Raw genomic sequence first — 25156 nt, forward strand, 5'->3', positions numbered from 1 at the left:
ATCAAACACCAATTCAGTTTTAATTTTTTCTCAACACCATGTTGGTCTGAGCTGGTCTGAGTCAGTGACTGTATTTGAGAACTGGACCGAGTGAATGCGATGTCACCCATATCAAATGGTTTACTTCTGGTTCCAACCAAATTGAGTCAATTCAGGAGCCATTTTTCCACAATAGGGACGTGACCATGTTAGAACCAGAAATTGTCAATGAGCAGTGATTGGTCAGAGTCAGTCTGTGTCCACATCTCTATGGCAACCCCTCACCAATTAGGAGTGAGATTGTTGGAAGTCCAACCCCTTACCACTTGTAACAGGGCAACGCGAAATCTTTCTAACAAAAATGTTGAATATTTGATGTGAAAGCACCTACTTCTATCAAGGCATCTGATTGGACAGTTTATAACTGAATAACCTGAAATACAAAAAAAAATATGTAATAAAAATAAAGTAGGATTAGCAAGAATATGTTAAAAACAGATTGGTCATCAGAATGTTTATCCTGACAAATATCATGACTGAGTAATAATGTTTATTTCTTGATAGAAGTGAACATTTTTTGTTTTTAGTAAACTTGTTCCAGGTAAAATATATGTGAACGTCTTGGGTTGGTCTTGGTAAAGGGGTGGAGCTAACCACCTGTAAAAGAGGATCCCTTTTCTAGATGGAGAACCCTTTTTGTTGTTTGGCTTCCATGGATGTAGGCTGCTTCCCTGTCATATTGTCATGTTGTCTAAAAAAAGACATTAAAGATCTTTGACTTCCTTGTTGACAATGGTTTGTTCTTTTAACAGTAAAAACCAAAACATGTTATTTACACTATTGTATTCATCATTATTGCATATTACACATCATGTAACAAAATTGGAGTTCTTTGTAATGATATAAGTAGATACAAAACAGAAACATCTGGTATGGATGAATCTAAGACTCAACATGTACAACAGTTTGTGTAACGTGTGTTTCAATCCCACGCTTTCAGCTTACGCACCACAAGAAAAAAGACAACACATGGAATGAACATTTGTTCTGTTGTGATCCTCCTGTGGGTCATTACTGACCAGAGATGGAAACAATCTCTTGAGGGCAGTTAAGACGTTTATAGAAGAAGGATGTCCACGAAAATCCTCAAGAAACCCCAGAATGGTGTCAAGACGTGTTTTAGCTCCTATCAAAACAGCTGTCTCGTGTTTTAGGCTTAGATTACTGTACGTAGTGTATGTTCCTGCTGACCTATTTATAGTGTTGGCCCTTGCAACAATGTCATCTGTAACTGGACTCCATCTGTTAAGTCAGAGCATGTTGAATGTCAGTTGCCAGAAGTAGAGGCACTGAACATTCCCACTGACTCTTTCAGAGAGCAGCATGGAGTGTGTGGGACGACTAAGACCTCCTCAGGCCCGCAACCTCCTGGGAGTCCCGGGCTTCAACATCTTGGACGTGGATGAAGACGAGGAGGACTTCATCGCCATCAGGCCCAAACGCTCCCCTCTGCCTCGAAGAAAGAGCTCCATCACTGATGAAGACTTGGAGGCGGATGTTCCTCTGTGCGGCTCCAGGAGAGTCTCCTTCGCTGATGCCAAAGGCCTCAACCTGGTGGAGGTGAAGGAGTTTGATACGTGGGAGGTGCCCAAACTGCCAGGACAAGACGCTCCTGGAGCCACAGGCATAGATGGAGAGGAGTACTACCTCTCGCCTCTAACTTTCTCCCTCATGCTGTCATCTGAAGAGGTGTTTGCCAAAGTGCTGCAGCAGAAAATAGAGCTGGAAACAATCGACTTTCTTCCAGGGACCACAATCTTGAAAGGAGTGATCCGTGTCCTCAACGTCTCCTACAGTAAGGCGGTTTTCATCAGAACAACTTTGGACCAATGGGCCACACACTTTGACCTCCTGGCAGAGTACATCCCCGGCTCCAGCGATGGGGGGACGGACTGCTTCTCCTTTAGGCTCACCTTGGTACCTTGGTTCCGGGAACAGGGGGCCAGAGTAGAGTTTTGCCTGCGGTATGAAACTCCGGAAGGGACATTCTGGGCTAACAACAACGGCAAAAACTACGTACTGCTCTGTCACCGAAGGATCAGAGAGGACACTGACACACAGCAGAAGGAAAATCTGAGCGTGAAAAGCTGCTTGAAGAACATCAGGTGAGGAGATCACAACTGTTTCTGCAAAAGTCTAGAAGGTTTTTAATCTTTTGAGTATGTGAAAATATCAATGTAGTTGAGTAAATCCACTTTCAATTTGGTTTTACTGGCAAAATGAAACTTTTAGTTATTTAAGTAACAATAAAACAATTTCAAACGTTTCAAAACTAGCTATGATCTCAATACGTGACACATTTCTAGACAACAGTATGGAAATTCGTGGCTATTTGAGCTGCAACTGCTGCCTTAGTTTGAGCCAAGTCAAGTAGTCACTCTACAATCTTCCTCTGAAACCAAGCTCTGGTGGATTTTCAGGTGTTCCTGGGATCACCGCCCTGTTGGAAGGTCCAGTGACGCCTAAGCATCATCCTCTTCACAGACAACACAACCTTTTCTCCAATAGGATTTCTTGATTCGTCATGAAAAATAATCTCACCTTCTACAGTCTAGATATTGATGCCAGTTTAAACTCTCCATAGAGTCACCAACCAGGTTGTATAGGCAGAAAGCGAGTGTTCCACCTTTGGACAAACCACTGATCCACAACCACTTTACAGAGCAGAATCTTCAAACTCCTGCATTTTATTCATTGTTTTTTTCAGTCCATTAGCCTCTGAGGCTCATGTGCAAACCTCAATGTCTTACTCTTTTCAGCTTTCAGTTGAGCGTTTTTCTCCTCAAGTATTCATTGGCAACCAATGATGACCTCCTCTTTCTGCCACTATTTTCTACTTTGTACTCGCAAACTTCGCACCCTTTCCTAATTATCTAATACATGCAATAAAACCTGAATGTTTTCTTCTGCAGAACAAAATAAACTAGGGCTCAATTGGTCCTTAAATGTAGAAATGAAAGTAATAAAACAGCTTTATTTGTTGATATTTCTCAGTGGTTTACATTGTTTCATTTTGCCAATAAACCTAATTTACAGTGAAGCTTGATCCTTTTTGAGTGACAATCTGTTGTTGCCTTTTTCCACTGTGGTGATACTTCGAGGATTCTAGGGATGCAACAATTCATTTATAACACGACTTGGTTTTTGGGTCACTGTTTTGTATCAAAATATTACAAAGCAACAAAAAAATGAAAATTCTAAAAGAAATTCTTATTGGGTTTTGTTTTTGTTCTAATAAATAGATAAAAATGGCAAAAAAGTTTCAGTTGGATCATGCTAAGCCTAATATAATGTGGTGCAGCAGTAGGGTGGTCGACTCCTGATTGGAAGATTGCAGGTTCAAATCCCACCTTGCCTGCTCATGTGTTGAAGTGTCCTTGGGCAAGACACTGAACCTCACATTGCCTCTGGTGGATGGTTGGCTCCAGTGTTTGGCAGCAGAGCCACCACCAGTGTGTGACTGTGACTGTAAAGCGTCTTGGGCCTTAAAGGAAGGAATAAAAGCGCTAAACAAGTATCCGCCGTTTACCATTTCATACATTCTTCTTAAAGAACATGTGTCACTTTGACCCTTTCAATAGCTGTGTTTCCACTGACTATGAAATTGCACAAATTGGATTTGCGATAATAAATTTCCCTAATAAAAACACAACAATTTGGAAAAAAACTTGCATTTATTGAGAAGAACGTTTGTTCACATCTGGTGCCATGTTTTTAAATAACTGTGCTTGACTTTGGTTTGTGTTTATTTATAAATATGATTCAATGGAAACAGTGTAATTGAGAAATTGTGTTTTTTCAGCATTTCTAGAATTTTTAAAAGTTTTGCGCACAATGGAAACACTCATTCCCAAGTCGTCACATATTGATGGATAGTTGAGAATCCCTCCGCACCACTTTTTGACATTTTGGGTGTCCCAAACTCGCCATTTTTTGACATGCTGGCTGTTCAATTAAATTAGAGGTCCGGTCATTTTGTCGGACGTGGTACGGGATGCGGACTAAATCTCCGATACCTGTGTCCGGTACCTACCAAACTGATACCTGTATCCTAGCCTGGTCAGTGTCTGGTACCGCATCCAGAACCAGTACCAATATGTGTTTGATACCAGGTTAAGGCTAGAGTTAGGATGCTGGTGCTGTCCCCGTTCCAGTACTGGACCAATGCCAGAGGTTGGGGAGCCTTGATTTAATTGTAATAAAACAAACAAACAAAAAAAAAAAAACAATGAGTTGAGGACAACCAAAACATCAATTTTTGACGCAGTGGGATCCTTAACCATTCGACAAAATGTGATGACTTGGAAATGCGAATGGAAACACAGCTACTGTCAACAGACTGGTATGCAGCAGAGATGCAACAATTCCCTTTCCCCACAATTCAGTTCAATAGTGTAACACGGTTTGGTTTCTGATCCAGAATTGTGGCATCCCTAAAAGATTTACACATATTAATTTTAGAAGAACACACTTATAAGGTCTGACTGATGTGGATTTGAACCATTTCACAGTCAGAGCCTCTCCACTGTGGAAAACATTTCATCAAAACAAGCTCCATCGCAGGACACAGCAACATCAGGTGAATGGCTGTTTGCAGAATTTTTATCAAAAGCGATAACATACAATAGCAGCTTTTGTTCTTGTTTGTCCAGAAAAGTCCTCCCATAAACTGGACAGAAGGAAAGCTAGCAACAAATCTGAAGGCAAAGTGGGTCCATCAGCAGAAGAGAAACAGAAATTACTGGTGAGTGATCAGAAAACTTCAAACCCATCCACTGACCTTTTTGTACGAGCTAAATATGTCATTACCTCCAACGGAAACTCATCGTGACTCAACTCTATGTGATCGAAGGACAAGTGCCACCAGAGTGGAACAATGTACTGACAACCTGCTGTTTGCACTCCCTAGGTGCCTTGTGTTTTGTCACGTCTGCACCATAAGCATTCAGGCGTGTTACTATTTGACGAGCAGCTTTAAATATCACCTCATTCCTTTTTCCTGTTGTTACATGACTGAGCCTTCTGAAATGACTGTATCCCTGTTGATGGACAGATGGAGGACAGGCAAAACAGAACCCAACGGAGGCGCAGGAAGGCCGAACGCATGGACCAGGTGAGGAACTACTTTGCTCAAAGGAATGATACTGATGATACTGATGGACACAAAGCACACCCAGAAACAAAACAGGAACCTCGAGCAGGAAAGTTTGTCTTTGAAGATTTTGGAACACTCGGTGGAGCTGTTCTCAATGGAGAACAAGGCTTTGTAGCTAACAAGGAGGTTGAGTCGTCCAAACGCCCGTCATCAGGAGGGGACCAGGAGAGCACACTGCATCCACCCAAAGATCCGGCTACAGAAAAGCAAATCATCAGAAGCTGTCAGGATCAAGAGAGTAGCAGAGAAAGCTTCACGTTCACCACCGTGGTGGCTCCTCTATATCAGCAGGTGTTTGGCAGGTTAGACGCTGACATTCCGAGTGCAGCTGATGTGGAAAAACAAACCAAAACGAGAGTGGATCTCTCTGAGAAGATGCCTATTGTCTGCAAACAAACTGTAGACTCTAGAGAACAGGATTGCATAGATGCAGTGCAGAGTCCAGCCCAGTCAGAACAGACTCAAAGTCCGCGGCCCGCTTTAGCAGACATGCTAGAAGGTCTTGACGGAGTATGCGGTTCTTTTGACTCCGACTTGTTGAGTTCCCAGACAAAGACGAGGGATAAAGATAGTGACGGTCTCCGGGGAGAGGCGCAGGAAGATGATCTGACCCGTGACCTCAGCAGAGCCTCTGATGGACCGCTGCCAGCAGAGCGAGCTTGTTTGCACGTTGCAGTTAATGTTGCTGACAGAAATGCAAAGATTGAAACACGAGCTGATCCCAAATCTCTTCTGAGGGAGTCGGGGCGCTCTGGTGACGATGCAGACCAGCAGAGCAGCTGTGACCCGGCTGAGGTGACGCAGAACAATGACTCTGCAAAAATAAAGAATAAAACCAGCACGTTTGTAACAAAAGAAGAACGGTTAGCAGCGGAAAATGACTTAGAGTCTGAAAACAGGGATCAAGCAGTCGTTAAAACCAACACAAATAGCCTCATTTCAAGACCAGAAACAGTTCTTAACAATTTGAACATAATAGAAACAGAGAGTTCCAGTAAAGACGAAACCCAACACTCTGTAGTAATAAATATAATTAGTGAAGTAGCCGGGTCCATGGAAAATCAAGAAAATAATGATTCTATAGACATGGATGCATTTAGAGAAACTCTAGAAGAAAAGGACCACAATGGGATGAAAGATATGTCAAAAAATGATGGAACTTTCTGTTTAGCAGAAATGAAAATGGTGAAAAACTGGGAAATGATGGTTGAGGAGGAGGAAAGCAACATGTTAACAAATGAAAAGCTGATTGATTTAAACGCGGAGGACTGCAGAGGAATGAAGACAGATAAAATAGAGGTTTTTCTGGAAGAACTGATAGCTGCAGAAATACAAGCACAGAACGATGAGGCAGCGTGGGAACCAAACGAAGAATGCACCGACTCAGAGCCAGTCCAGGTTGTAATAACAGAACATTTTGTTGGGGAAAAAATTGCAGAAGAAAAAGATTTAGTTTTTGATGAGCCAGTTAACCAAAGTGAGGAAGAAATGAAAGAGACAGAGCAAAACCGTGAATCTGAAGGAGGTTTGGAGTGGGAGGGAGAGGAAAAGTTAGAAAACATCAACAAGGAGGAGAAGAGTTCATATTGCACACCAGAGAGTTTGGCGGATTACAGTGGAGAAATAGAAAATATGGATGCAAACACAAAGAGCAGAGAAGAGGTAAAGGATCCAGATGTTATAGGAGACATGGAGGAAGAGGGTCTGTCTGAAAACGAATGCCCTCAATCTGACGACAAGAAAGACGGCTTCCATTGTGCTAAAGATTTCCGACAGAGCTGTCCGAGTGAAGAGACGTCCACGTTAGCATCTGAGCGCAGCAGGGATCTAGCAAGTCAGGACAGCAGCTCGGCAGAGTCCGACTCAGACGACGAGGTGGAGCTGTACATGTACCGCCTCAGAGCTGCGGGAGCAACAGCACAAGCAGGTAAAGACAAAGTCAAAGAAGCAGGCTTCCCGCCGGGCAAAAGGCCTTCCGCAAGCAGAGCCAGACCCCCATCCCCCGTCCTACCCCCCATCTGTGAATCTGTAGATGAAGAGCAGCACGTCAGCCGCACTCAGGAGAATCCAACTCCTGAGGACAACTGCCAAAAGGTTACGTGGTGGATGTCCTGGAGCAGCATTTCAAAATCATTGTTCTACGTCACCTTGCTGGTGGTGTTTCTGGCTGTGGCAAACCGGTATGATTTTCTGGCCTGTTTTGGGCTCTATCTGATGTCTGTGGTTTGGCTGTGGTGTCAAGGAGAGAAACAAGTGTCTCAAAGCAACAAGTGAGAAGAGCGAGAGCAACAAAAACTGTCACAGTTTAGCTAAAACAATGTTTAACGCATACTGGTTAGCGTTAATTAAGATCAGATCTAGACAAAATCCAAAAACTTGTTTTTTTTTCTTAGACTTAGTTTCTGCAGAGCGGCAGTAGAAATTAGAAATTTGCTTGTGAGTTGTAGGTGAGATTGCTGTCAGTAAGTAAGCCCGCCTCCACTCCCCGTCAACATCTGTTTACACTCTCTCCTGCTAGTTTAAGCTTTGTCGTAGGTCCATTGGGGCGGAGCCGCTGTAGCCAACTGTTGATTGGCAGAAAGTGATAAGACATTAGAAAGCGCTCATTTAAGCTAACGTTTCCAACGTTCGTAAGCATTCGGGTTCCTGTGTTCTCTTTTGATCACTAGTTTATATTGAACATGCCTGCAAACAAAAGCAAGACCTGGTCTGCAGTGGAACTGCAAACGTGGTGAGCTAGAGGCACGCCAGCGGTCTACACAAGGACGTGCACAGGATTTTGAGGTGCTCAAAATTAGAAAAGGGCAACAAAGAAACACTTTTAATCAATATGAAAATTAAGTGAAATTTGAAAATAAAGTACTGATACTGATAGCTATAAGACCTGTGTAGGTAAAAGTGATAGAATTGTTATTTTTTATAAGTAAGCTAATTACTGTCGACATGGGTTCATTCACTTTATAATAGACTTAGAAGACATCTAAAGCCATTAAAACACTGGAGACTCTTTAGTTTGCAATGTGCTGCAGACAGAATCAACATAAATCAAGTTTAATCCAAATTGCAATACTTTAAAAATGGACTTCCTTAAACTTTCATCCCCAGAATGTTGGAATTATTAATAGCATTTAGCATTTTAGTTCATTTATTAAATGTTTACGTTTTTGCCACCACTTTCCTGCATCTTGGGTTTAAACACATTTCCAGGTTTTGTCATTTGAACCCAATGGAACTCTTGTTCTATATTCACAGCCAGCTAATTTCTCGTTTGCATCTGGTAAAAACACCATTTCCTTTAGAGAGGGTCTTTAGAGTTTTAGCTACTTTCCTGTCCCTAATGTTGGGATTCTAAATCACAGATGTTTAACCTTTTTGGCCCCATGACTGCTGGGATATGATGTTCCTTAAAACTTGAAAGAAAAAGACATGAAGAAGAAATAGAGAAAAATAAAACATAGACCTTGTTGCGGTCTCAAAAAGCAAAGAAAGCTAACGATGAAGAGGGAAACAAGACATGTTTATGTCATAGCTGTTGGAAGATTGTGCACTGTACGTAAATGAAAATGGGCATTACATATTGTTTGTGACACATAATGAAATAAACTATATATTCTCAAAGGAAGCGTGTATATTCTGTTGTCAGGGGCCTCTGTTTGTGTTCTCTTGTGCCTCAAACCTCACCAACATCCAGATAAAGAGATCTGTTCTGTGTAAGAGGTGAAATAAAGCTTTCTGATGTTGTTGGCAACAAAAACATTAAAAAATGTAAAATATATATATATATATATATATATAAATGTTTTTGGGCAATTGCCGGTGTAAAACCCACTGAGACCTCTGTGTTGTGTAATTGGCCTATATACATAAAATTGAGCTGAAAAAGAATAGGACGTCTAATAATTAAATTATATTAGAATAAAATCAACTAAATTCAATTCCAGATACATTAAGAGTAATCTAAGACATTTGTACTTCTAACAGGTGCTTTTATAAGTGATTTCAAAGGATTTTTGAGGACGTCCATAGAGGTGGGTAATAACAGGTTACATTTACTTAAGTAACTTTAGTTAAAAAGCGCTTTTTTAGAGTGTTTTTTGGGACCATATGTTTTCTTACTTCAGTAGATTGATGATAATAAACCTGTACTCTGACTCAACTACTGTAACTACACAGTTCCTTTTCTTTATTTTTACTTTTTTACCATTTACTATGGGTATACGCTGTCTGTGGCATCAGTGAAACACTGGTATTAACAGTAACAGATACATAATTTAAAAGGTAGTAAAGTGTGAAATAATTCATTTTAAATTCCACTGAACAAATCGGTCTGCCTGCAACAAACACTAGCAATACAAGAGATTATTTACTGAGGAGACCTTCAGTAAATAATCATCTCTCTCTTAAAAATGTCCAATTTTATTGTAAAAAAAAAATTAGAAAAAAGAAACATTACTTTTGTTCTACTCAGGAAAAATATCTGAACAAAAATTCAGATTTTAATGGAGGTTAAAGTTTGGATTTCCTGGCTCCTATTTGCTATATTTGCTCCTGAAATCATTTTATTGAGACACTTTTGTAGTATCAACCAGTCGCTTAAATGTGTCTTAAGTGTGCAATGTCTAAACTTAATTATAAGCAGAAGTTACATTCTTTTGAAACTATTTCATATGCATGTTTTAATAGGTTTATGCAAAATGTTAATGTCAAGTTATATCACTATAATCCCTCAGTGATGTTTACATTGATATTAAATGTGTAAGTATTGAAGTATGTGGGAAAATATACAGACTTTCATAGGGTGTCCTTATTTTTTCACGACTGTAGTTGGAATGTGGAAATCTCAGAGACAAAAATCTTGTTTGTGATGACAAAAAAAGTTTAATTGTTGCATATCACCTGTTTTTAGCTTTTTATTTGTTGGTTAAAAGACAGTAAACAAGAGGAAGTCAGCTTCTAAAAGTTTTAATATATAAATCCTGTCGATTCAAGCTGAACATGTTTGTCATTTTTACTTTTACTCAATTAATTATTTTGGTGACTATGTTTTTACTTGAGGTTCCACGTTTTTCAAGTAATGCTACTTTTACTTGAGTAACATTGTTTTATACTCTTCCTGCCTCTGGTCTTTTAGGAGATGTTTATTACTCAATAAGTATTTGTTTATTTATTTACTTATTTATCAGGATATCTCAAGTGAATCAGAAAGTCAAACAAATGTAAACAGAACCAGATCAAGAGGAACTAAACCAATTCAGACAAAGTAAAAAAGGCAAACCTACTTAATTAATCATGAAGGCTTACATTTCTTTCTTTATAACAAATGGCATTTTATAGGTTTAGATCTAAAATAACACTTCAATTAGAATACATTACATGAGAATTTGACTTTTAGAACTTTGAGTTCAATATTTAAGTTTTACTTAAATTAAAGTGAACGTTTTTTTAAAGCTAATATGTTTATGTCAAAGTTTTAATGCGTACAACTGTCACCACCAATAAAGTATTTTTAAAGCTACAAACTAAAACACACTTTTTTCTTAAGTATAATCAGGAAATAGAAGCTGGACATTGTGATTTTTCACTTTCAATTAAATTTCTAGTTTAAAATACTGACTATTTTGATCTTCACAAGAATCCTGTCTCAATGTTTTAAAATATGATAGACATCCAGCTGACCCATTAAATGAGTAATGACAATTTGTTTTACTAAGAATGGTATCATATCTGAACTGCAGTTGGCAAAAGTATATATTGTTAGGAGCCTATTTCATTTCAATCAAAGCAATAAATCATTCAAATTGCTAATTTTCAACAAATTTTCATTGATCAACATGTTTTGCATTAAATAATAATGATCCACTCCATGAAAATAAAATGAAACTTTTAATTAAATCACAGTAAACTGAGGATTCGTTGGCTCCTTTAAGTGTTCTAAAAACAAATGGTGTATTTTAAAGTGCGTTTAACCAGCTTTTATAACTTTGTTTTCATTTTAAAGAACTGCTGTCTAACTTATAGTTGTTGGGGCCACATCTGTAATGAATCACATTAGGAAATAAGTAATTCATCATTGTTAACTGTATGGTTGGGATCCTTTTTGGCTGTCTTTCTTGGCACTTTGGAGGAATCTTGCACACCTTCTCATTATTACAGTGTTTAACAGCTCCTTGAAACGCAGCCATCAATCTGTCCGCACAGAAACATTGACAGACATCCAAGCTGTTTATGACTATATTGCTGGCTGAGTGCGGTAATAAATCAAGTGTACTCAAAGTGTTTTTGTAAATTTTAATAAATATCTGACTAAAAATATAGGAATTTGATCAAATTTATTACACAATGACCATAAAAACCTGATATATTGTTAGTCCCTCGTAGCTACACCTTGAGAATTATAAGTCAAAGTGAAAAAGAAATCTGAATGGATGAAAAAAGTGGGGATTATTGTAGGGTTAATCTTTTTGCTTTTGTTTGTTTTGAAGTGAAGTTACGCTGATCCTGATGTTATGATTACCTTTTCCCAGGCAGCATGACAGTTCATTTACAATGGATTACTGCAGTTACATAAACAGCACTGCGGTCATCACATGCTGTGAGATATTCTGGGAGAGAGGAGCGCTCTCAAAATGTCAGAGGTTTACAGGAATGCATGCCTGCAGTCTGAACAGATGCCTGAACGCTATGTCTCTTTCCTTCAGATGAAACATAAACTTCAAGTCAAGAACAATACCTGTGTTTAAACTGTCAACATTTGACGCAGATTTGATGAAATGTGCATCAATCAAAAGTTTTGAACGCATGAAACTTGCTTCAAGACCATAGGGTGGCGCTCTAAACACCATTTCAATTAAACTGACTTTTTCCTTAGAAAAAGTAATACACTTGAATTTATTTAAGTATACTTCTCCTCACCAAATTGGAACATTTCAAATTTCCAATTGAAAATAAATAAAAGATAAACTTCAGCTATTACTATACTGCTTCACTTTTAGCATAGACTGACTGAGTATGTCAGTAGTACAACTGAACAGTTTACTTTTTGCTAAAGGTTCGGCTAAAATGAAAAAAAGAATAGATCACAGTCCAGGATTTAAACCTTTTTTTCTTTTATTTTTGTGTTTATTAACTTTTGGGTATTAGTGTATCACTGAATGATTTCTGGCAATATTCTCTTTGAAAAAAAAACTGTCATTAATCATTTCCCTTTAAAAATCTTACCATATCAATCTATAGCAGGGATCTGCAACCTGCATGTGGCTCTTTTACCCCTCCATTATGGCACTTTTATTAAAGAAAAATCAAAAAGTACCACAAAACAATCAATAGGCATCAATAATACAACTGGTATTAAGGCACACACGGATTAGTAAGCAAATTTTCTATTTTCTAAAAAATAAATTAAGGAATTTTAAGTGTGTTTGAAAAATTTGGCAGCATCACTTAATTAGATTGAATTTCATTTTTGGTTTGTTATATTTACATTTCTGATAGAGATGCACAAACAACTGTGAAAACAATTTTTTTTTTTATTTATTCCATGCTAATACTACGACTTTTGCTGCGTTGAGATAATCATATGTGAGAGGGTGTCTTTTATTTTGAAAGGAACTTCTGTCTAAAGTTTAAAAGGGCTGGGGTTTTTTATGTTTGTGCTTTATTCATGCAAAATAAACACCAGTGCATTTATGTTTATCATAGTTGTAGCAATGGCCTAAATGCAAATCAGTTTCTTGTTTTTTTAAAGGGTGAAGGAAGATTTTGTGGCTCCTACTAGGTTGCAGTTAGTAAGAAATCAACTCGAATGGCTCTGAAAGAGTTGAAGGTTGCAAACCCCTAATCTAGAACATCATCATCCCATACAGTCACTTAAAAAAACGTATTTTCATGGTTGGTCCTCAGGTGACCCCACATACAGTAGCAGTGAAGGTCTGTGTTACTGAATCCCAGATATGCCTCTACATGTCTGGGTTGCATTTTATGGTTGTGGTAGATTACACTACAGTGAATTAAAAGTTAAACTCTTGATTTGGATTTTTAGTCCAAAGTGAAACGTTGCTACGTTGTCTGCATAATCAGCACAAATGTACTAAAAAATCAAAAGACAAAACTATTTTTAAATTCAATTTTATATCTTTAGTATTGTTTTTTCATTTTCTACTTAATTTATGACTGCATTGAAAATAGCAGAATTTACGAGTTCACGTAAATGCCTCACGGTAGCATGCAGCTGAGCGAGGAGGCCCATCTCGGGCTGTGATTGGACGAGAGGCTGTCAGTTCCCGAGAATGTGTGTCAAAGTCGACCAATCGCCTCGCGCGTTGTTGCCTGGTGGCGTGTGGCCGGTCGGGTTGCAGTTTGGAAAAGGAGAAGCGGTTAGCGGAGGCGTCGTCGGTGCTGCGGAGCAATGAACCCCAGGGACAACGTAGAGACGGGGGAGACGGAGAGCCACCCGGAGAGATCCTACGTGCTGATTCCGCATGAAGCGCCGTGCAAGCAGGAGCAAGAGAAGCTGTCGGGGCTGGTCAAAAACGTCCACAGGAAACTGCGCAGAAAATACAAAGAGGGTAAGCAGCTTGTTTTGGGCCCTTCTGTGGCTCTGCAGCCCTGTGGCTAACACCGAATCTCCTCACACAGACTCCCTTAACAGTTACAATATTTTTAATAAAATAAAAAAGCTCTTTGTTGGCTAATTTCTTTGCTAGCGCTCTATTTGTGTGCTAGCTAGCACTTTAGGCTTTTAGCAAAAAAATTCTTAAAGATGGCATTGGACTGTATTTAATGTGTCTATTCTAATATAAACACGATTTTTTTTTATTTCCCACACACATTTTAACAGTTCTACTAATGATAAAAATTACTGAGCTTTATCTGTTGACAATGAATAACTTTCTATTGCCTCCCCGAAGCCAATAAAACAGGTAGACTATCAGATTACCTTATAATAGAGTATTTGTTTTTAAGTCTGCAATAAATAAATATTTTACCATTTTATATTAATGTCAGTTTTAATTAAATTCTAAACACCTGTTTAGATATTTAACATTGAATCTAATTTAAAAAGTATCCAAAGGTTTTTAAACGTCATTGATTGATATGAGCAATGAATTATGGGAGATCAGGTAGGGTGTCTTTGTTTCAAACTCAAGACTTATCTCCTGTTATTCTCACATATGGAAGGTGAGTGACACAACTACACAGTTCGCAATTATTGAATAATTTATTTCTTTTGCTACTTTAAGTTTAATCAGTATTTTAGCTAATGCTACATGATATTAGTTCACTTTTTTGAGTTATTGTATTTATAGTGCATGCTATGTTTAGGTTAGGTAAATCGGCACTTTCAGAGGCATGGCAGATGTAAGTTTTGGTTCTTCATTTCTTTTCTTAGAGGAATGATTGATGTGTTTTTCTTTTTTATGAGTTATACCCGTATTTTATATTTGGACTGGTATATGCGTGTCACTTTTGATAAGCAAATATTCAGCAGGGACAATATTATCCATCAGATTGTCAGGAAAGGACCGTACTAATCCTCACGGACATTTTAGTACCACACTGAATGTATGAGTGATTGAAACCAACAGATCAAGATGATATCCTAAAAGGTGCAAATGCTTTGGTTTCCTTTGTGCATGTTTGTCTGCTGCAGTGATTTTTTTTTTTCTAGTCATGTTTGTGCAAAATGGGAAGTTTGGAAAAACCCTCTTGCAGCATGGCAGCACTGACTGATGATTGCATAAGTTCACTATCATCAGCAGTTTGAGAAGAAATCAGATTAATTTTACAGCACTGATGCAGAACTTTATTCTGTGCGTGACTTCTGAGCACAGTGTGATTATTATTGTAATCTTCAGCATGTACCTTGGTGCTTTGAGCTTTTATTCATCTTTAAAATCAAACAAATCATCTTCCTAAGGGAATTATGGGTAAATAGCACAAAAAGGAAAACAAAAAAGAAAATGTTTTTGTATTTTTTTCCCCTTGTTTTGAATTAATAAGGTCTTATTTTAATCATGTAATTGGTTTTCCTTGCAGGATTATTTTTAGTTTTCAAGTTTAAAAACTACAAAAATAAGATATTTCCAACACAAATTCCTGACTTTTTTTTTGCAAAACAAGGACTAGAAAAAATGTAGCAAACACCTCAGCAGTATAGAAACGGTTAAAGCCCTCAGCGATAAAAGCCCTACTGATGTTCTAGAATGGAACTAAACCAAAGTTTTATGTACTCCTTTATCGGTGTGTTGGATTATAATCTTAAAATGAACCTCAAAGAAGTGGAAAGTGGTTGTTTTGAAGACTGCAGGAATCCCAACAGACCTCATGATTGGTTAATAAGTAAAGCATGATCTGGAGGGCTTGGCATTGAATCGCGTGGTCATGCTTCCAGAGCACCGCTGTTTACCACCAATCGACTCGTCAGCTTCTCATTTCTGCAAATCAGATGAGTTTTGTTTTTCTCTTCTAGTCATGAGATTTCTCTCTTATCAACTTGTTTGCTTTATGCCACAGGCTGTGTGCTGCTGAGCTGTTTGGAGGAGAAGTTTGTGTGGGATATTATTGTTGCTGCGAGGTGGATTTTTATTTTTTTTTTAATGTAGAAGAAGAAGAACAGTACCACCTTTGTGCTTTTTGCAGCGATATGCGCTGTGTTGAAGCATCGAAGTACTGGCAGCTGTGGCGAGGCTTATCAGCAGCTTTTCTAGGAAGTGAAATCATGTTTCAAGGTTTAAACTGATGACCAAAGCTGGCAAGTGGGTTCATTATTTTGGTGACTACTCAAAAAGCGCTGTAGGATTTGGCTGTTCTGCAACATCAGCATATTTTTGAAGTCTTTGTAAAGCCAGGAAATCTGTCTGAAGTAGTCGTCTTTTTTCAGTGGGCGACTTTGAAAAGATCTGGCGTGAGCACTGTGAGGACGAGCAGATGCTGAGCGAGTACGCCTTGGCCATGAAGAATCTCGCTGATAACCACTGGACCAAAAACTGTGAAGGAGAGAACCGCATCGAGTGGTGTCGCAGGTGACCCCCGGCGCCTCGCTAGCGTACTTCAGCTTTTGATCGTACTCGTTTGGTAAGAATGTGTCTGCTTTCGTCTCATCCAGCGTCTGTCAGGAGTATTTCCTGCAGGGTGGGATGAAAAGAGTTTTAGAAAAAGATGAGAAGAGTGCCAAGGGGGCTACGAGCCTGCCTGCAGCGTCGGTCAATGCCCAAGCACACAGCGCCATCCCCAGGTAGGTTGAGGTAAAACAGCTTCTGTTTAAATGAAATGTAGGAAAACTGAAAGAAAGGAGTATAGAGGATTATATAATCTATTTGTCACCTTTTATTGTAATAAAGTATTAACAAATGTTTTAAGATGAAAAATGTTTTAAAAAACTTAAATAATTTAATATTTTGCCTTTTTTTGTCAAATATTTTAAATCAATTCTGGTTGAGAATTTGTGCTTTAAAACTAAACTGAATTTCTGCAGCATTTTTGCTTAAAAACATCTCATCAAAAAGATCTTTTTATGAACTAACAAACCTTTGCAATACCATAATTCACCTCTCCCAGCCTTGCAGTTTCCAGATCTTTTCTTTCTTTAACGCCACATTATGTTCTGCGACATGATTGGCTGTAAAGATTTGACACTTGATTCCCTCTGGGCCGTGTCTCCTGTGCACTATTCAATTATAGAATTCTGGACTTATTTTTCTACTAAAGTTTGGACTTTAAAAGAATTTGAAGATCCACTGTGATGAAAATCATGTTGTAAACATGATTTTGTGGGATTTTTCACATGATAGAGGACATATATTAAGAAAATTAAACCTGAAATTGCATTTCTGTGTTTTTCTTTATTCAAATCGTTGTGAATCAGGAGCAGAGGAAAAAATGCAGCTGGAAAAAGACCCTTTTTGTGACGTAGAAAATATGTTGGGTGACAAGATACTATGTCCTGGAAAATGACTCATAATTAAAAGACTGGGAATCATTTAAAAAATATCAAAAGATGATTGGAAAAGAGAAAAGTGTGAAAATAATGTCTGTGAATAGAACATAACTCCTATGATAAACATGGCACTATTGTAGTTTCTATGATATACGTCTTTTCATGCTTCTTTCTCCTCATCAGACCTCTCCTGTGTTTCAGTTCAATCTCCCAGCTGGGGAAAATGCGCCTCCTGGATGTTGGAAGCTGCTTCAACCCGTTCCTGAAGTTTGATGAATTCCTCACAGTTGGAATTGACATCGTGCCTGCAGTAGAGGTGAGAACTCTTTTTAGTTTTTTGCTGACTGTTTTTTTTTTTTTTTTCCACGTGAAAGTGGTGTGAGGTTTCCTGCCTCCGTGACACATGCTAGAAAGCAGCAAAGCTGACTCATGTATGCGTGTCAGCATTGTGGTTAATTAAACTGCAAAAATCATTTCTGTATATAAGCACAACTCATGAATTTTAAATGAAAATAATTGTCGCATTTTTTTGTTTTGTCTTTTCAGAGTGTTTACAAGTGTGACTTCCTCAACCTTCAGCTCCAGCAGCCTCTGCAGCTGGCGGGGGACGCGGTGGAAGCCTTCCTGCGCCAGCTCCACAACCCCATCGACGCCCTGCCGGCTCAGCTGTTCCACGTGGTGGTTTTCTCCCTGCTCCTCTCCTACTTCCCCTCCCCGTACCAGCGCTGGATCTGCTGCAAGAAAGCCCACGAGCTGCTGGAGTTGCACGGCCTCCTGCTCATCATCACGCCCGACTCCTCCCACCAGAACCGCCACGCCCTCATGATGCGCAGCTGGAGGGTGGCGGTGGAGTCCCTGGGCTTCAAGCGCTACAAATACGTCAAGTACTCCCACATGCACCTCATCGCCTTCCGGAAGGTGTCCCTGGCCACCAGCAGCGATCTGGTGTCGCGCAACTACCCTGAGATGCTCTACATCCCTCAGGACTTTAACTCCAACGAGGAGGAGGACTGCGCCGACATGCCGGCGCAGGCGCGCTCCGAGTTTGAGGACGACCAGCTGGCGTGGAGCTTCACGGAGCTGCCGGACACGCCGTACGATTCCGATTCCGGGGAGAGCCAGAGCAGCTCCGTACCGTGCTTTCAAGAGCTGGAAGACCCCATTCTGCTCCAGAGCTAGACGGAACCAGCATCCCCTTCTCCTCCTGCTCTCCTCCACCGTCTCCCCCCCTTCTGCTGCTGCGCTGCCAAATTCAAACCTGCTGCATTCTTCTCCTCCTTCCCCCTTTTCTCCCAAGAAAATGCAATTTGCACAGTGTGACAGAGAAAAGTTTACAGATTATTTTCTCATATCCACACTCCATTAAGAGTACAAATGCACATACTGACACTAAGATGGATATATTTTCATATATAACTAGGTTTTTTTTTAATATTCGGAAATTGACCCCCCCAACTCACCTTTGTAATGCAAATCTCCCAAACAGTTCCTAGAAACAATCCAAATCAGCTTGTCAACATTCGGTCTATATTTGAATAAGCTAGTGTTACAAGCAACCTGAGAGTCAGCGGAGACGAAAGGAGTCGCTCCTGTCATGCAGCTCGGTTTCCTGCAAACTATTGATGTGCTTTTAGTTTACCTAGACGAAAAAAAAAACTTTTTTAATTTAAAATATACTCCATATTTTTAGTCAGATGTTGGTGTTAACCTGTGAAATCTGTGACGATGCTGTTTGAACTGAATGACTTGTGTAGATTTAACAAGTATTTGTAGCATTTTTAGAATCCTACAGTAGAAGAAGTGTTACCCTGGTTTACTTTTGTGAAAATGTAACTGTTTACTTATTAATGTGCAAGAAGGTACAAATGTAAAATAGGTACTTTTTTGGCTTCATTCTGATTGAAGTTTGTCGGATACTGACTTTTTTTTTTTTTTTTAAGAAAAAAACACCACTAAGAGTTGATGGCATTTCGACCTCAATGTCCTTTGATTTCAACAACAAAAATCAAAAAAGAAATGTGCACTAAGCTGTAGTTTTTTATACGGAGCACCTAAAGGGACATAGAAGTAAAAAAATATTTAAGTTAAAAAAATAATAATTGTTACTAACTCATGCATACCAGATAGTAACTAAATGTTTTAATTTTTTTCTAAGATTTGAAGGACAAACATTTTTTTCTGGTTACTAACTTTTTTTTTTTTTTTTTTTTGAGTAAAAGCATATTAGTTCTGGCTACTAACTGATGCTCACCAGATAGTAACTGGTGTGCACCAGATATAACTCGATTTTTTTTTTTTTTTTTAATTGGAGTAAATTTTTTTCTGGTTACTAACTAGTACATACCAGACAGTAATTGATTTTCCTTTTTTTTTTAATTAATGTAAAACAATTCTAGTTGGTAACTGGTGCTCACCAGATAGTAGCTGGTGTGCACCAGATAGGAACGGGAAAAAAAAAAATCTAGAAAATGCTATTCTGAAAATTGAAGTAAAAAAAATCTTATAATGTTGTTAACTGGTGTGCACCAGTTAGTAACCAGAAAAAAATATATATATATATATATATATACACAAGTTCAATTGTTAGAATTATTATTATTTTTTTTACTTTGATGTCCCTTTAGGGGCTCTGTAGTTTTATAATAGGGACTCATTCAAAAAACTGTCTGCGGGTTAGACTGGAGTTGACAAAACTGCTACGGTTTCAGCTGAGGACACTACCAGGTGAAGTGAAAGTGTGTTTGCTGGTGTGAATGAAGGAGTGAATTGTTTTTGTCGCCTGCACTTTATTGCCCAATCCAGGGGAGGGGGTGCCACAAAGTGTATCCTTTTAGCGCTTCTTAACAGTTTTGCAATCGATGACGGGCCAATAAAACAATCCCATTCAGATCGAGGTGCCTTGTATTTCTATGTCCTGTTTGCCCTGGGACAAAATGAGCGGTTTGACAGGATTTTCCTCTGTTGTGTTAAGGGAACAAGACATTGTAGGTGTAACATGGTACGTAGTCTCCATATCATTTTTTTTCTTTTTGTATGTGTCTTCCAATCTTTAGGCCCATTTGCATGGTTTTATCTTCATTCTCACTATTTCATCCATGCAGAACAAGGTGTGCTTTGCAAACGGTTGTATTCCTCTTATAAATGAATGTGATGTATAAGTTTTGTTGGCTTGTTTTACTATCCAGTGCTGTGTAGAAAAGGGTTTCGAGTCAAGAATGAAGAGCAATTAATAAAGCTTGTTTTCTTGAAATCAGCTAGAAACCAAAAGGTCTGATGGTGGTAAAAAGACATTGAATTAATTGAACTCATAAGGCAATGTTATTTCTTATTTTTACTAAGTATTGTATGAAATTGCTGGTTGTAGTAGAATATAATAACAAAAATGATCAAATGAGTAAAGCTACTAGTATTTTGTCTTATTGTAGAGTTTGATTGTTGCTTTGCTTTCATCATGATCATGTATTCTGAAAAACTTCAACAGGAGGAAAGTGTGGACACTGGAAAAAGAAAGTTGAAAGTGCTGCAATAAATAAGAAGCCAACATGATTATAGTAGTTGCATAACCTCCTTCAGACGAGAAACTAAAGAGTTATGACTTAAGATCTGCTCATCAAGCTGCAGAAGTTCCCAAAGCTTTCTTTGTATGTATCTGAGGAGAAAACAACTTTAAACATGTCTGAACCCTACACAGGGTTATATTTAGGAAATAAAGTTTGTCATGAAGTGAAATGTTGAGTCCTCTTTTTGAAGTATAACACTGGTTGACTTCCTCGCAATTCTGTTTCTTTAAAAAAGAAAAAAAACTTTATTTTTTGCTGTATTCATTCATTGTTAATTCCTTTAATTGAAAATTGCATCATATTTGTTTTGTAGCGTAATAAAACTTCAGATATATGCATTATGTAGTTTTTAAAGGAAATCAGACTGGGGACCAAAATTGCCCTAATGGAGGGTGGGATCCGAACACTTGTTCTCCTAACCCTATAAAACTATTCAGATTTTATTTGACACACGCATTTCCGAGCCTCCCATTCCATTAGCATGATGCAGACTTTCCTTAAAAATCCCTGGTTTATAACTTGCTCTTGTCCTGTTGTTCATCATTATTCCACTAGGGGTAGTAGAGGGGCTTTCCCTGCTCATTTCAAAATGGCTGCCTCCGTGATCACTTTTGGCGGGAAAAGGTTTAGCTAATATTCTAAACTTTGATGAGAATAACAACCCGGTTAAAGTTTGACAAAGGTTTAGAGTACTTCAGAGAATGCTGGTTGTTTGATTATGAAGGTAATTATGATTTTATTATTTTAATCTGTGCTAAGGCTAACACTTGCAATAGCTTTGGCTTTGAGGCGTGGAGCTGCACAAGATCTTTTCTGACCAGTTAAAAGTTGCCTAAATTTCCATGCTCACATATTGTAAACAGAGCAAAAGTCAGACAATTTCAGCATGTCTGACATTAAAGTCAAACGTATTAATGTTACTATGTTATCTACTGCGGTGACTGAGCCGCAGTTTGCTCAGCCACGGTTCCGTTTGCGGAAAATTAAGGAAAATAAAGGTAGAAAATGATCAAATTAATTGAAAACTGTTGCCAAAAATATGAAAGTGACTATTACCATAAAATGTTAAACAATATGTTCACCAGAGATTAATTTTTTTCTCTTGGCTGCTCTTAGTTTAAAAGCTGAAAAGACAAGAAAATCTAAAAGCTTCTGAAAACATTTTGGAAAATTTACACAAAAAAAAAAAATTGACTAAAATTAGAAAAAGCATCAAAAGCTAAACTAAACTGCTGTTCTTGATAGTTCTTAGTAAGTTCTAGTCTAAAGTGATTTGAACACAGTGCTCAACTGCTGCTCTGAACATTGTCACTGAACCAAACCATTCCTGTTTTTACAGTTTGTACATTTTTTTTTTTTAGAAATGTCCTAAAATATCCCATAGAACAACAAGTAAATTTAGCCTGGACATTGATTAAAATGCATACGGGTAATGCAGCGATGTGCTTCTTTGCCGAAGGAATTAAAAGTGGCCAACATGAATTTCTATCAGCTTTTGAGCTCGATCGCACTTAAAATACATGCAAGTAACATCAAAATAAAACCCGTTAGAATAATATTTGCTCAAAGGAAAGGTTGATATTTTCAATAAAACCTCAAATATTAGAGAATTATTAAAATTTGTATTTAGATTTGTGAACAATCAAAAACAGGAAATTAAAATACATTTCGGCAGGACATTCATTAAATAAATATTGTACATTTTTCTTTTGAAATTGGTAAGGTTAAATTTTATCATTTATGTAAAATTGTGTCAAACAGCTTTCAGCTTTGCCGTTCTAAATGCGAACACCAAAAGTAACTATTCATTCTTTTGACCCTGTTGCCATTTTATCAGATGTGAAAACTGTCTTTTACACCATGTTAATTATGTGTAGATCAAATTTTAGACAGTGGCTAAATAAGGTGCTAAATATAGTTCATCTTAAACAAACATTGTAATGGCCAAAAAAATCAACAAATCACCCAACATATCATAATTTGTATTATCTATATCTCATTAAATGCAAATATTGCAAAAATCTTTTTGTGGATTTCATCAAAAACTTGAGTTTCCTGTCATTTCTTTGTTGTATTAGGCTTTATATAAATAAAACAAAGGCCATAATCTGTTATAGCTTATATGATATATGTAACCCTTGTGCTATCTTAGCCATGTTTACATTAAAAGTGGGGTCATCTGGACCCCACAAGACAGCGCGCTGAACTTTTTCTTAAAAGATGTTTTATCTTTACTGTTGTTCGTGGCAGAAAGGAAATCCTGTCCACCTTTGTCATGGGAGGGATCACACATCAATATAAGGGTGGGGTCATCTGGACCCCATAAGAGAGCACAAGTCATTAAAGCGTCATATCAACTTTTTTACAATCTAAATTATTAAAAAAAACACAAGAAATGTTCACAGTAATTTATTTAAAAGTATTCCATAGTCCTGTATCAATCAAAAGGAACTTGATAAATTTCTGATAGTCTGAGGGCAGACCGTCATTTTAAACTGCCACTGGTGTGAACAACTCAATACATTTTTGTATGAGGGTCAGGAAAAAAGGAACGATCTGGAAGGCAAACACAAACACAATCAACAATATTAACATTTTCAAAACACTTAATTGAAAATGGCTTCACTCACATTAAAGTGATGATGGATGTGTGCGATTGGTAAGTGGGAGTATGGCGATAATGATGATCTGAAGAAAATTGTGATGTTAACCAAACTAAAATATATATTGTTACTATTTTGTTTATGGTGAGACAAAAATGTTAATGTAGATTTTTTTTAATTACATTTTTTTCAAACATGTTAATAATTACAATTCAATCAATGTGAAAAAACGGGTTAATAAAACAAAAATGTGATGGTAAAAATGAAAAACATAAAGCTTAAGCAAACGATGCTTCTGCCCACCCATAACTACTACTACTAGCAACTATTACTCGTAGTACCATCATCATCACCATAACGATAATAATGATTATTATTTTAGTACAATTATTTCTTTTTTATTGTTGCAGTTAAAGCTATGTTGGTAAGATTTTTATGGCCCGCAGCATCAGGTACTGATGGCAAGGACCATATTATTTTTGCTTAGAGTGAAAAAATGTAAAAAGCCCTAAAAAGGCCTCAAGGGAAGGGCCTAAGTCCAAATGGACCCGACCAGTGTATCACAGAACGCAAAATACACAAAGCCACAATCTCCTCACCGCAAATTTTTCTATATTGTTTCTGCAATGTTTATTCTTATTATTATTCTTCTTTCTTTCTGCCACTTCGAGCTAAAATTTCACCCCCGCCACATTAACGAAAAGTACCTCAAAATTTTATCACACGTAGGGAAAATTAAAAATGAATTTTTGGCATGTTGCGCGTGACCCCGCCCAAAACGATGACATCACGGCGAGCGTTCTCGTCAAAAAAATGAATGGGCCCGAAATCGCTTATGGGGCCAAAAAAAAAAATTTCGAGATACGCAAATGAAAGCCCATGCCACGTGTCGGGGATAAGCCCTGGAACATTTGAAATCATTATGGGATGGCCGTCAAGCCGAAGGCTTGGCGGCCATCTTGCCCCGAAGTCAGAAAAATGGCGTTTTTCACGTTTTTCAACAATATGGGAAAACGAAACTTTTGTTTGTCCGATTTTCACGAAACTTCAGAATTAGGTCCTCAGCGCGAGTCTACAACGACCCAGGAAGTTTCATTGACCTTTGACCTTGGGAAGACGCCGCCATTTTGAAAAGTTGAAAAAAAGCACTTTTACTCAAAGCTACAAAAAGAAATACCTCCTAGGGGGTTATATCAATTGTTATGTCACATCACTGGCCATAAATGGGAATGTACTGTGAGAAAAATGTTGGAATTAGAAGTTGTAGAATTTGAATGGCGTGCGCGTGGCAAGGTCGCAACCGCCACGGTTTTAGCTAGCTCGCACATATTTTGGCCGATTTGCGCAAAACGGGTATTCACGCGTGCGGAGGCTCAAGCTGAACGAAACAACGTAACTTTCGAAACCGTAATGCGTAAAATGCGGCCCTGGTACGCAAAAAACCGTTACGAAAAAAACTGCTGACTCAGCAAAATCAAAAAAAAAGTTTTGAATTCGCGAACGAAACCAACGTAGCCTTATTGGATATATCCATGGCTAAATTTTACATTATTATGGGATGGCTCCACGACCTACCACTTGGCGGCCATTTTGTTTCGAAATCGGACATTTTGTGAATTTTACAAAGTTAGAACGTAGCTTTCGTTAGTCCGATTTTTACGAAATTTGACCCACATGCCCCTGGCGTTAGTCTTCAACGACCCCTGAAGTTTCGTTGACCTTTGACCTTGGGAAGGGCCGCCATCTTGAATTGTCCAAAAAAACCACTGTTAGCACCAGCTTTAAACAAATATAACTGTTAGGGATATTCATCAATCGTTCCCAAACGCTTTTGGCATCATTGCGAAGCTTTTGGGAAAAAATA

The 25156-nt window shown here is 38.2% G+C and overlaps 2 protein-coding genes across 2 annotated transcripts; both read left to right on the top strand.

The window, feature by feature from the left end:
- Positions 1-1327: 1327 nt before the first annotated feature.
- ppp1r3ab (protein phosphatase 1, regulatory subunit 3Ab) lies at positions 1328-8828 on the top strand. The gene is made up of 4 exons (XM_024280813.2): positions 1328-2144; positions 4551-4618; positions 4692-4783; positions 5093-8828. Exons 1-4 carry the CDS (start codon positions 1363-1365, stop codon positions 7466-7468), a joined length of 3318 nt encoding a protein of 1105 aa, XP_024136581.1. The 5' UTR covers positions 1328-1362; the 3' UTR covers positions 7469-8828.
- Positions 8829-13474: 4646 nt separating this feature from the next.
- On the top strand, positions 13475-19062 carry bmt2 (base methyltransferase of 25S rRNA 2 homolog). The gene is made up of 5 exons (XM_024282590.2): positions 13475-13758; positions 16074-16215; positions 16299-16427; positions 17331-17445; positions 17676-19062. Exons 1-5 carry the CDS (start codon positions 13599-13601, stop codon positions 18306-18308), a joined length of 1179 nt encoding a protein of 392 aa, XP_024138358.1. The 5' UTR covers positions 13475-13598; the 3' UTR covers positions 18309-19062.
- Positions 19063-25156: the final 6094 nt, after the last annotated feature.

Source organism: Oryzias melastigma, linkage group LG6 (genome assembly GCF_002922805.2).
Source record: "Oryzias melastigma strain HK-1 linkage group LG6, ASM292280v2, whole genome shotgun sequence".
Lineage (NCBI taxonomy): Eukaryota > Metazoa > Chordata > Actinopteri > Beloniformes > Adrianichthyidae > Oryzias > Oryzias melastigma.

Coding starts and splice junctions, on each gene's coding strand:
- ppp1r3ab (XM_024280813.2), top strand. CDS start 1,363: ATGGAGTGTGTGGGACGACTAAGACCTCCTCAGGCCCGCAACCTCCTG. Junction 4,619..4,691: donor GCAGGACACAGCAACATCAG/GTGAATGGCTGT, acceptor TTGTTTGTCCAG/AAAAGTCCTCCCATAAACTG. Junction 4,784..5,092: donor AAGAGAAACAGAAATTACTG/GTGAGTGATCAG, acceptor GTTGATGGACAG/ATGGAGGACAGGCAAAACAG.
- bmt2 (XM_024282590.2), top strand. CDS start 13,599: ATGAACCCCAGGGACAACGTAGAGACGGGGGAGACGGAGAGCCACCCG. Junction 13,759..16,073: donor GCGCAGAAAATACAAAGAGG/GTAAGCAGCTTG, acceptor GTCTTTTTTCAG/TGGGCGACTTTGAAAAGATC. Junction 16,216..16,298: donor CGCATCGAGTGGTGTCGCAG/GTGACCCCCGGC, acceptor CGTCTCATCCAG/CGTCTGTCAGGAGTATTTCC.